The sequence below is a fragment of the Rhincodon typus genome, chromosome 1, assembly GCF_021869965.1.
Source record: "Rhincodon typus isolate 14 chromosome 1, sRhiTyp1.1, whole genome shotgun sequence".
Classification (NCBI taxonomy): Eukaryota; Metazoa; Chordata; class Chondrichthyes; order Orectolobiformes; family Rhincodontidae; genus Rhincodon; species Rhincodon typus.
The window spans coordinates 26,620,955-26,633,941 of record NC_063332.1 but is presented as its reverse complement, the minus strand read 5'-3'; the positions used below and the strand labels follow the sequence as shown (position 1 = coordinate 26,633,941).

General features: G+C 42.1%; 1 protein-coding gene across 2 annotated transcripts in view; it reads left to right on the top strand.

Moving 5' to 3' along the window:
* pstpip2 (proline-serine-threonine phosphatase interacting protein 2) overlaps window positions 1-12,987 on the top strand; it is a 115,557-nt gene that overhangs the window by 35,257 nt on the left and 67,313 nt on the right. For both annotated transcript variants that reach the window (XM_048595106.1, XM_020513283.2), the window contains exon 3: window positions 9,027-9,101. In XM_048595106.1, the coding sequence (XP_048451063.1) occupies window positions 9,027-9,101 (75 nt within the window). The remainder of the gene's footprint in view (window positions 1-9,026; window positions 9,102-12,987) is intronic.

The following is a 12,987-nucleotide window of genomic DNA, read 5'->3' as shown; positions in this document are numbered from 1 at the left end:
TCAATCTCTTTCTTGAATATTCTCAGTGACTTGGCTTCCACAGCCTTTTGTGAATTCCATAGGTTAACCACTCTTTGAATGAAGAAATATGCCTCATCTCGGTCCTAAATGGCTTACTCCATATTTTGACACTGTGACCTCTGGTTCTAAACTGTCCAACCAATAGAAAGATCCTCTCTGCATTATGTCTGTCTAAGCCTGTTAGAATTTTATACATTTCCTTCAAATCCCCTCTCATACTTCTAAACCATAGTGAACACAGGCCGAGTTGAACCAATATCTCCTCATACAACAGTCCTGCCATCCCAAGGATCAGCCGAGTGAACCTTCTTTGTCAACTATATCCTCCTTTAATTAGGGAGATCAAAACTGTACCCAGTACTCCAGTTGCAGTCTTTTCAAGGCCCTGTACAACTGTAGATGTTCCTATTTCTGAACCAAATCCTCTCGCAATGAAGGCCAACGTACATTTGCCTTTCTAATTGCTTACTGCAACCGCCTGTCTACTTCATTGACTGGTATCAAGGACACCCAAATCGCTTTGTACATCCACATTTCCCATTGTATCACCTTGCTGTTTTACACAACAAAGTGTATAACTTCATATTTATCTATGTTGCAGCTGCCATGTTTTCCCACCCGTTCAACTTGTCTAGATCGCCTTGAAGCTTCCTTGCATCCTTCTCCAACTCACACCTAGTTTTGTGTTATCAGCAAAGTGGAAATATTGTATTTGGTTCCCTCATCCAGGTATTGTGAATAGCTAGGGCCCAAACACTGATCCATGCAGTACCTCACTATTCACTGTGTATCACCTGGGGAAAGAAACTCCATGTATTACAATGCTGTTTCTTGTGTGTCAACCACTTCTCAACCCATACCAATACATTACCCCAATCCCAGTTTCTTTTTTTAAAATTTTGGGTTAGCATCTTATTTGGGACCTTATCAAATGAAATAAATGACATCTACTGGTTCTCCCTTATCTACTCTACTAGTTACACCCTCAAAGAAAATTCCAAAATATTAGTTAAGTATGATTTTCCCTTTCATAAACTCATGCTGACAATGTCTAATCCTGTTAACACTTTCCAAGTATTCTACTATTACATCTTTTATAGTGGACTCTAGCCTTTGCCCCACTACTGGTACTAGGCTAATTAGTCTGAAATTCTCTGTTTTTCTCTTCCTTTTTAAGTAATGGGGTTACATTTGTCAATCTTCCAATCTGTAGGAACAGCCCCAGGGTGTATAGAATTTTGAAGATAATTACCAATACATCAACTATTTTCAAGGCTATTTCTGTGATTACTCTGGGATATAGATTATCAGATGCTGGGGATTTGTTAGCCTTTATTCTCATTAGCTGGTAAAGCACAATTTTTAAAAAAACTGATACTGATTTTCTTCAATTCCTCTCTGTTTCTAGAACAATGAATTACTTATATTTCTGGGAAATTTTGTGACCTTGTGTTCCCTCATTTCTGACTGTGAGGGACATTATTTGTGTCATTCTTTTGTCAAGATGAAACCAAAGAATGTATTTAATTGGTCTCTCATCTCTTTGTTCCCCATTATAACTTCCTCAATCTTCTTGTCCTCTTTTGATGAATTCTAAAATGCTCCCTATACTCAGGCTTGCCCCTTTTTCTGACAATTTTATATGTCTCCTCTTTGGATCTGATACGATCTCTAATTTCTTTTGTAAGCCATAGTTGACCCACCATTCCTGTTTTGTTTTTGCATCAGATAGGAATGATAATTGTTGTAATTCATACATACGTTCCTTATATATTAGCCATTGCCTATCTACTGCCAACCCTTTCATGAAGATTCCCCATCGTGACTCATTCCTTTTGTAGCCCCCTTTATTTAAATACAACGTCCTAGTTTTGGATTCAAGTTCATCCAATCTTGTAGAAGAATTTTATCATTTGTGTTATTTATGTTTATTATTCCTTACCCATTGCAGAATACCCAGTCAAGGATCGCCTGCTCTCTAGTTGGTTCCTTGCCATTATCGGTCTTAAAAAGATATCCACATATACACTCCAGAAAATCTTCGTCCACAATATTATTGCTAGTTTGGTTTACCCATTTTATATGTAAATTAAAGTCATCCATGATTGCACGTGTATCCTTATTGCATAAGTTTGTAATCTCCTGTTTAATGCCTTCCCTTTCATCTCCTAAAAATAACCCAGCAACATTTTCTGCCCCTGGTGTTTCTTATCTCTACGCAGACTCCATATCATGATTTTCCAAAGTAATAGCCTTCCCCACTATTGCATTGATTTTATCCCTTACTAACAATGCCACCTCCTTTTGTCAGTCTTCCCTTAATACTGAATATCCCTGGATGTTTTGTTCCCATCCATTGTCACTCTACAGTCTTGTCTCTGTGTTTGCAACTATATCATAACTATGTATATCTATTTATGCTCTTAATTCATTATGATTGTGACGACATCACATATTAAAACACACAGCATTTAGACTTGTCCTTTTTAATCTTGCTTGTCATCTTAGCTTTATTTTGCACTGTGGCCCCATTTTTTGTTTTGCCCCTTTTTTTCTGCTTTCCACTTTTGCTTCTTTCATTTTTGTCCTTGTTTGTCCATTTCCCTGCTCTGATTTCCATGCCCTTGCTATTCCAGTATAAAGAATCCCTGAAAGCATCAGCAAACAGCCCCCTCAAGACCTTGGACCCAGTCCTGTCAAGATGTAGCCTGTCCTATTTTCACTAGTCCTATCTTCCCCAGAACAAGTCCCACAAATCTGAATCCTGTCCTCCTACACTATTTCCTCAGCTGCATAGGTAAAACCTGTTATTTCAAGGCTTGCTAGCAGATGGCACTGGTAGTAATCCTGAGATTAATACTTCTGAAGTCCTACTTTTTAACTTGTGTCCTAGCTCCCTGTGCTCATCTTGTAGGACCTTATTCCTTTTACCTATGTCATTGATGGGCTGGCCAACCCCAAACCCCCCACCCAGCCTGTTCAGTTTTTACCTGCTGTGTGACCACTCACTGAATATGCTGTTCATGATAATCTCAACATCATGGATGCCTAACAGTGAGTCCACCTGCAGCTCCAGTTCCAAAATGCAGTTAGTCTGTAGCTGCAGTTCGACTCGCCTCCTACACTCGTGATTGCCAGGAATACTAGAAATGTCCATGACTTCCCACCTGGTACAGAGAAACATATCACGGGTGCAGGTTCTGCTGTCTTGACTTCCTTTACATTAAGCTCTTCAGTTATTTTCTCTAAAGAATATTACTTGGGCTAAGAACTTTTTTACCAGTCTGAAAAGTACAAATCAAGTCCCTACTTATCTTGTTTAAACTAGTGGACTGAAGCAGTTTAATTCATGGCAAAAATTCAAGGGAGGCAATAGCCTAGTGGTATTTGTCACTAGGAAAATTAATCCAGAAACTCAACTAATTTTCTGGGGACCGAGGTTCAAATCTTGCCATGGCAGATGGTGGAATTTGAATTAAATGAAGAATCTGGAATTAAGGGTCTAATGATGACCTTGAACCTATTGATGATTGTTCTTTAAGGAAGGAAACTGTCATCCTTACCTGGACTCCAGACCCACTCTGGGCAATTAGGGATGGGCAACAAATTTTTTTCTCTTTTTTTCGCTTTAGTTCAGCAGGAAACTGTCGGAGGGAGGAGCAGCAGAGCAGAGGTGAGTATAAGACTACCAGAGCTCGGGGCACGAGCTGCAAAAAAAAACTGGATTGACGTCACAGGGAGGCAGTGACCTGATTGGCTGGTAGGAAATCTGCACTAAATTTGAAAAAGAACCCAGGAAAGAAGTATCAACAAATTTAATTAACTCATTATAATAAATTATATAAATTAATAAAGTAATTAACTAAGCAGAAATGGCTGCACAGGTGATGTGTTGTAGCTGCATGATGTGGGAGCTGGCGGATCCCATTGCGAACTGTAGTGACCACATCTGCAGCAAGTGTTGGTTGCTCGAGGAACTTCGGCTCAGAGTTGATGAGCTGGAATCGGAGCTTCAAACACTGTGGCACATCCGGGAGGGGGAGAAGTACCTGGACGCTTTGTTTCAGGAGGCAGTCACACCTGGTAGATTAAGTAGTTCAAAATTGGTCAGTGGCCAGGGACAGCAGGATGTGACTGAAAGCAAGGCAGGTAGAGGGATCCTGCAGTCAGGAACAGAGGAGCCTCAGCTCTTGACCTTGTCCAACAGGTATGAGGTACTTACTCCCTGTGTGGATGAGGATAACGGCTGCAGGGAGGATGAGCCAACTGACCACTGCACTGTGGTACAGGAGGCCATTCAAGAGGGGGGAGCAAAAAGACAAGTGGTAGTTGTAGGGGAGTCTATAATTATGGGGATAGATAGTATCCTTTGTAAGCAGGATCAAGAGTCCCGTATGGTGTGTTGCCTGCCCAGTACCAGGGTAAAGGACATCTCTGACCGGCTTGAAAGGATATTGGAGCGGGAGGGGGACGATCCAGTAATTGTGGTCCACGTCGGAACAAACAACATAGGCAAGACTAGGAAAGAGGACCTGTTCAAAGATTATCAGGAGCTAGGAACCAAATGAAAGGACAGGTCGTCAAGGGTTATAATCTCCGGATTACTGCCTGAGCCACATGCTAATTGGCATAGGGACATGAGAATAAGGGAAGTAAACACGTGGCTAAAAGAGTGGTGTGGGAAAGAGGGGTTCCTTTTCATGGGGCACTGGCATAAGTATTGAAACAGAAGGGATCTGTACCGTTGGGATGGTCTCCACCTGAATCGAGCTGGGACCAATGTTCTAGCGAAAAGGGTAAATAGGCTGGTCAACAGGACTTTAAACTAGAAAGTGGAGGAGAAGGGAATGGTCAAACTTGCCCCGGTGGGAAACAAAGCAGCAGGTTAATATATGTAGGGGTGGATTCAACTATGAAAGAAATGACAGGGAAGGAGAACTCAGGAGAGGTTATTAAAGTCTCCAGCACAGACACAAATAGGACAGAGTGTTTGGAAAGGCCTAGCAATCAAACTTCAAGCACACTGGATAAACAAATGACTATGAGAAGAGGGACGGTTAATACAGGACTGAAGGTGTTATATCTGAATGCACGCAGTATAAGGAATAAGGTAAATGAGCTTGTGGTGCAGATCGAAATTGGCAGGTATAACGTGGTGGGCATCTTGGAGAAGTGGCTGCAAGGGGATCAGGATTGTGAACTGAATATCCAAGGATATACATCCTATCGAAAAGATAGGCATGTGGGCCGAGGGGTTGGGGTTGCCTTATTAGTAAGAAATGAAATTAAATCAATAGGAAGAAACGAAGTAGGGTCAGATGGTATAGAATCTGTGTGGGTAGAATTGAGGAACCTCAAAGGTAAAAAAAACCATAGTTGGAGCTGTGTACAGGCCTCCAAACAGTAGTCAGAAGCTGGGGCGTGCAAGATACACCAGGAGATAGAAAAGGTGTGTAAGAAAGGCAAAGTCACAGTGATCATGGGGTATTTCAATATGCAGGTGGACTGGGAAAATCATGTTGGTATTGGATTGCAAGAAAAGGAGTTTGTGGAATGTCTACGAGATGGCTTTTTGGAACAGCTCGTGGTGGAGCCCACAAGGGAACAGGCAATACTGGAGTTAATGTTGTGCAATGAGGCAGACTTGGTAAGGGAGCTTAAGGTAAAGGAACTCTTGGAAGGAAGTGATCATAATATGATAGAATTTACTGTGCAATTTGAGAGGGAGAAGATAGAATCAGAGGTAACGGTATTACAGCTGAATAAAAGGCGACTACAGAGGTATGAGGGAGGAGCGGGGCAGAATTGACTGGAACAGGAGCCTAGCAGGAAAGACAGTGGAACAGCAATGGCAGGAGTTTCTGGGAGTAATTCAGGAGACACCGCAAAAATTCATCTCTCGGAAAAAGAAGCATGGTACAGGGAGGATGAGGCAACCATGGCTGACTAAGGAAGTCAGGGATAGCATAAGAGCAAAAGAGAAAGCATATAATGTGGCGAAGGGCAGTGGGAAACCAGAGGTCTGGGAAGCTTACAAAGACCAACAGAGGGCAACAAAAAATGAAATAAGGAGGGAGAAGATTAAATATGAGGGTAAGCTAGCCAGTAATGTAAATGAAGACTATAAGAGCTTCTATAGATATATAAAGGGCAAAAGAGAGGCAAAAGTGGACATTGGACCACTGGAAAATGACCCTGGAGAGATAGTAGTGGGGAACAAGGAAATGACTGAGGAACTGAATAATTACTTCGCGTCAGTCTTCACGGTGGAAGACACGAGTAATCTCCCAAAAGTTCAAGAGAATCAGGGGGTAGAGCTGAGTATGGTGGCCATCACCAAGGAAAAGGTGGTAGTAAAACTAATTGGCCTGAAGGTGGATAAATCACCTGGACCAGATGGACTACACCCCAGAGTTCTAAAGGAGATAGCTGAAGAGGTAATGGAAGCATTAGTGGTGATCGTTCAAGAATCGCTCGAGTCAGGGAGGGTCCCAGAGGACTGGAAAATCACAAATATGACACCCCTGTTTCAAAAGGGAGTAAGGCAAAAGACTTAAAATTACAGACCGATTTAGCATAACCTCGGTTGTGGGTAAGATTTTGGAGTCCATTGTGAAGGATAAGATTTCTGAATATTTGGAAGTGTACGGTAAAATAGGGCAAAGTCAGCATGGTTTCATCAAGGGGAGGTCATGCCTGACAAATCTGCTAGAATTCTTTGAGGAAGTAACAAGCGGGGTAGAGCAAGGAGAGCCAATGGATGTTATCTACCTGGATTTCAAGAATGCCTTTGACAAGGTGCCGCACAGGAGGCTGCTGAATAAGATAAGGGCCCATGGTGTTAGAGGCAAGGTGCTAGCACGGATAGAAGATTGGCTGTCTGGCAGAAAGCAGAGAGTGGGGATAAAGGGTCTTTCTCAGGATGGCAGCCGGTGTCAAGTGGTGTTCCGCAAGGGTCAGTGTTAGGACCACAACTTTTCACTTTATACATTAATGATCTTGATGTAGGAACTGTGGGCATTCTGGCTAAGTTTGCAGATGATGCAAAGATAGGTGGAGGGACAGGTAGTATTGAGGAGGCGGAGAGGCTGCAGAAGGATTTGGACAGGTTAGGAGAGTGGGCAAAGAAGTGGTAGCTGGAGTACAACTTGGGTAAGTGTGAGGTCATGCACTTTGGTAAGAAGAACAAAAGCATGGACTATTTTCTAAATGGGGAGAAAATTCAGAAGTCTGAAGTGCAAAGAGGCTTGGGAGTTCTAGTCCAGGATTCTCTCAAGGTAAACTTGCAGGTTGAGTCAGTAGTCAGGAAGGCAAATGCAATGTTGGCATTTATTTTGAGATAACTTTAATATAAAAGCAGGAGTGTACGACTGAGTCTTTATAAGGCCCTGGTCAGGCCACATTTGGAGTATTGTGTACAGTTTTGGGCCCCATATCTCAGGAAGGATGTACTGGCCCTGGAGCGGGTTCAGAGGAGGGTGACGAGAATGGCCCAGGAATGGAAAGCTTAACATATGAGGAACGTTTGAGGACTCTGGGACTATACTCAATTGGAGTTTAGAAGGATGATGGAGGATCTAATTGAAACTTACAGAATACTGAATGGCCTGGACAGAGTGGATGTTGGGAAGATGCTTCCATCGGTAGGAGAGACTAGGACTCAAGGGCACAGCCTTAGAGTAAAGGGAAGACCTTTTAGAACAGAGATAAGGAGAAACTTCTTCAGCCAGAGAGTAATGAATCTGTGGAATTCACTGCCGCAGAAGGTTGTGGAGGCCAGGTCATTGAGTACATTTAAGACTGAGATAGATAGGTTCTTGATTATCAAGGGGATCAAGGGTTACGGGGAGAATGGGTTGAGGAACTTATCAGCCATGATTGAATGGTGGAGCAGCCTTGATGGGCCGAATGGCCTAATTTCTGCTCCTATGTCCTATGGTCTTATGGCCTAGCCAGAGATGCCTACATTCTGTGATTGAATAAAAATAAATAGAAGTAATCTCCTGACCATACTCCAGATGCTTTCTAATTTACAACTATTTAAAGATGCACCCTACCAGCATACTCTCATCAAGTTCACTTTTTTTTAAATTTCAAAAATATAATTTATTCATAAAAATATCTTTAGACGTATATATTTAATCACAAATGCAGTTCAGTTCTGTATAGTAGCATATCAAGGAAACAAACCCTCATCAAATTCCCCACTGTCCACTTGTGCTGCTTTATACTGAGTTCACCACTTTACTCATGAGTTGCTTTATACGGAGTTCCTCCCGATCTGCTTCACAGCAATGCTGACTGCTGCACAGTCTTCCCAGTGCCAGTAATTCCTCAGAGATGATGGGGTCTGGAATGCATTTCCTGAACAAGTTGTGAAGTTGCATTCAAAAGAGAATTGGAATAAAGTTGTTTAGAAAACAGTTTGAAAAGCTGGGATATGCATAATGTGTCAAATTGTTTCCCATGCTGCATAGTCTGTCACAATTAAAAACAACATTTTGTCTATGCCCTCTTTACATTGTTAAATCATGCCCTCCTCTCTCCAGTGGATAGAGCTTTTGATGGTTAATCCCATCCCAATTACAAAAATCTATGTAACAAGTGTAAAAATTAAACGGCAGTTAACTGATTTTAATTTCCACGCGATATTAAAGCGTTAGTTAGATAGCAATGCTATTGATTTCTTTTTAATTTATCTGTATTAACTGTCCAGTAAGTTTTTTCTATTACAACCAGTTTCTCCATTATTTGATATAAACAGAACCTATATTTAACAACACTATGTGAGCTTTGTTGCTCAAGTAATTGGGGTGGACAGACTGTATATTTATATATTATATGTACGGAAGAATATTGATATGCATTGCACGAGTTGCTGGTTTACAGTAAAGTGACAATAAAACGCTACATCTCTGGTATTACCGAGGACAGTGCCCACTATTTAGACATTCCATGTATGTGTTTTACTGAGGGAAATGACAGTGTTGCTTTTCTGTGAATAGGGCGTCCATTGAGGAGAAATATGGGAAGGAATTGATGTCATTGTCAAAGAAAGTGTGTGGACAAAATGAACTGAAGTAAGTTCTTTATGTATTTTTTTTTGAGATTAATTTTTCAGTTTAAAGTTGTGGAGTGTTTTCCACTGGAGATTAGAATAATGTTAACCACTTGCCAAAATGTCTCTCAAACATCTCTCCTCCCTGCACCCCTGCCTCACTGCCCCACTGCCCCACTAGACGATGGTTGTTATGAACAGGTGATCAAACAATATTTGTGGTGACCCCATCTATAATGGGTAAAAGCTGAAAAAAAAACGATGAAGAAAAGAAGGGTAGTAGTGTTATATCTGGATATGTTAATGATTTGGATGAGGGAAGCAAATGTACTATAAGCAAGTTTGTGGATGAAACAAAAATAGGTGGGAAGGCAAGTGGTGAGGATGACACCAAGGGTGGATTCTTGTAGAGGTTTCAGCATGGTGGGCTATGGCGAATTGGACGAGAAATTCAGTAAGGCCCACTTCTATCGGGAGCATCTTGTGCCGTTCTTTTGAGGAGCAGTGTGATAGGAACTCACTAGACAGTGGGGAGTTGCCGACTAAGGGAGATTAAAGCTTGCTAAATGCTTTACTAATGGCATAATTTGCCTCATTAATGTTCAGATCTCTATTTTACCAAATGCACCAAACAAATTAGACGTTGAGAAATCTCGGGCAGGTCCCTGGTGACTTCAGCTCATCACTTGCTGCAAAGGTCCTCCATTTGGACATGGGGTACCAACATCTTGGCTGTATTTCACAGATAGTGGCATTCAACATGTACCAGCCTCTAAGAACCCTCATGGCACATCAGCGTTCCACTGACAGTAACCTACTGCACCTCAGGCTGCTGCAGTAACAATTACTGTAATGGACACTCTGTGCTCAGGGACGTGCACCCAGCTAATGGCCTGGACCAGGCTGTATCTCTAGGTTCTTCGATCACTAACATAGTGCTCACATACTCTCAGCTTACCTGAATACTCACAGTACCCCTGCCTTGTATTGCCTTGCTTTTCCTTTTTGCACTTTGCCGCCTGAGCTGGAGACACCTGGCTCATATTACTTCTGTCTTGCCTTGTCATTTAGCACAGATACCGAGGTAAGAAACTTTGTTACGATTGTAACTAGGTATCTGTGAAATCAAAAGGGAATAGTGTTGCCAGGGATTAACAGTAAATCGAGGGCAACCTCTGGTACCAGTCCGGGGGCTTGGTCTGAGGCAGACAGAGACAGGATGCTGTCCCCATAAGGAGTGAGGAGCTGAATGATGGGCAGCCCACCACCTGCCTTGATTCTTTCTACCCTATTGTGAGCAGTTTTCTTTCTGGAATGAGATGGGGACAAGTATTACAGGAGATTACAGTGCTTAACTGTTGGTTACTGTTGGGGCAGGTGAAGAGGTTTCCCAAGCGAGTGAGTAGTCCACTGAGAGGACATGGAGTGGTTTTGAGGTTGAATTGGGTTGGAGCAAGTGAGGGAAGATGTTACACACAATAGTGAGAATGGTAGAACAAGAGCCCTGGTGGGAAGGGAGTGCAATAGCAGAGATAGAGTGAATGTGAGGTATCAGAGAGAAAATTGTGGCACTTATACTGGCAGAGCGGAGAAAGTCATTGGCCTTCTCCTAGGCATTCACCCAGACGGCTGATACTGCACTGACTCAGGTGTCATCCTCAAACCAAGCTGGTATGGTCTGGTGCCATGGCCTCCACTGCTGGTTCTGACGGAAGAGGAAGTTCTGTGTTTGCACTACCCTGGCCAGTAGGACTTCCATGCCTCTACCTGCTAAGCAGGGGCTCCAATTTCCTCCTTCTGCCAGGTTCTCTGCAGCAAAGACAAGCCTAGAAGGCTGTAATACCTACCTCGTGCCAAGGTTGATGACATCACTTCTGGGCTGGAGAGGAACTTGGAGTGAAACAGGAAAAATATGATTGTAGTACTCCACCTGGGTACCAACACATGTCAGAGTAATAAAACAGTAAAGGTGCCCCAGCCATGGCTAACCAGGGAAATTAGGGATAGTATTAGATCTAAGAAGGGGCATAAATATTAACCAAAAAACAGCAGACTCAAGGAGTGAAAGCAGTTTAAAATTCAGCAAAGAAGAACAAAGGGATTGATTAAGAAAGGGAAAATACAATACGAAAGTAAGGTTGTGAGGAAGATACAAACAGATTATAAGCACTTCTATTGGCATGTGAAGAGAAAAGATTTAGTTAAGACAAATGTAGGTCCCTTACAATTACTAGAAGTAGTTATAATGAGGAACATAGAAATGGCACACCAATTAAATACATAGTTTTGTTCTGTTTTTATAAAGGAGGACACAAAAAACCTTCAGGATATAGTGAGTATGAGGAACTGAAGGAAATCAGTATTAGTAGAAAAACTGGGGAAATAGCTAGTTATGAGGACCTACATTCCAGAGTACTCATGGAAGTTACACTAATGGATGTATTGGTGGTCACCTTCTAAGGTTCTCTAGACTCTGGAACAGTTCCTGCAGCTTGGAGCATAGCTAATGTAACTCCTCAAAAAAGGAGGTAACATAATATACTGACATAAATAGAGAACTGGTTGGCAAGCAGGAAACTGGTCTCCCCGCTATAGGATGGATGTTGCGAAACTTGAAAGGGTTCAGAAAAGATTTACAGGCATGTTGTTAGAGTTGGAGGGGTTGAGCTGTACGGAGAGGCTCAATAGACTGGGGTTATTTTCCCTGGAGCATCGGAGAATGAGGGGTGCCCTGGTAGAAGTTTTTAAAATCATGACTAGCATGGATAGAATGACAAGGACTTTTCCCCAGCGTGGGGGAGTCCAAAACTAGAGGACATGGGTTTGAAGTGAGAGGGGAAAGATTTGAAAGGACCTAAGGAGCAGCTTTTTCACACAGAAGGTGGTGCATGTATGGAAGTGGTGGAGACTGGTACAATTACAACATTTAAAAGGCAACTGAATGAGTATGTGAATGGGAAGGGTTTAGAGGGATATGGGCCGAATGCTGACAAATGGGACAAGATTAATTTAGGATATCTGGTCAGCTTGGACGAGGTGGACCAAAGGGTCTATTTCCATGCTGTACAGTTGTATGACTGTACAAGTGTTGGAATAAATGGGTCATTTTCTGAGTGGTACGCAGGGTCTAGCGGACTACCACAATGATTGGTGCTTGGACTCCGTATGTTCAAAAATATATACTAATGGTTTAGATGATGGAACTGAATGTATTCTTTCCAAGTTTACAGCTGATGCAAAGCTGTCTGGGTGGGTGAACTGTAACAAGGATGCAGAGATGCTTCAATGTGATATTGGCACATTGGAGAGTGAGCAAATGCATGGCAACTAAATGTGAGTTTATCCACTCTGGTAGCCAAAACAGGAAGATGAATTATTATCTTAATGATGAAATTTTCAGAAATGGGAGGTGCAACAGCAACCACTTATGGAAGCTGAGGAAGGGTCAATAGACCTGAAACATTAACGTTGATTTCTGTCCACGGATTCTGCCTGACCTGCTAAGCTTTTCCAGCAATTTTTATTTTTGTTAGGGGAGCTAAATATTATTTAAATTGGGAAAAATTGCAGAAAGCTACAGGGAGTCTTTGTGGATGAATCACAAAAAGCTATCATTCAGGCAAGAAGAGAAGGTAAATTGAATGTTGACCCTTATTTCAAAAGGAACAGAGTATAAAAAGAGGGAAGTATTACTAAAACTACACATAGCACTAGTTGGATCACACTTAGAATACTGTGAAAAGTGTTGGTCCCTTTTGTCTAAATAAAGATATTTTGGCATTGGAGGCAGTCCACAGAAGGTTCTCTAGGTTGATCCTGGATATGGAGGGAATGTTTTGTGACGAGAGTAAGTTTCTGAGTTTGAGGAAGTTGAGTATGTACTCATTGGCATTTAGAAGGGAGAGGTG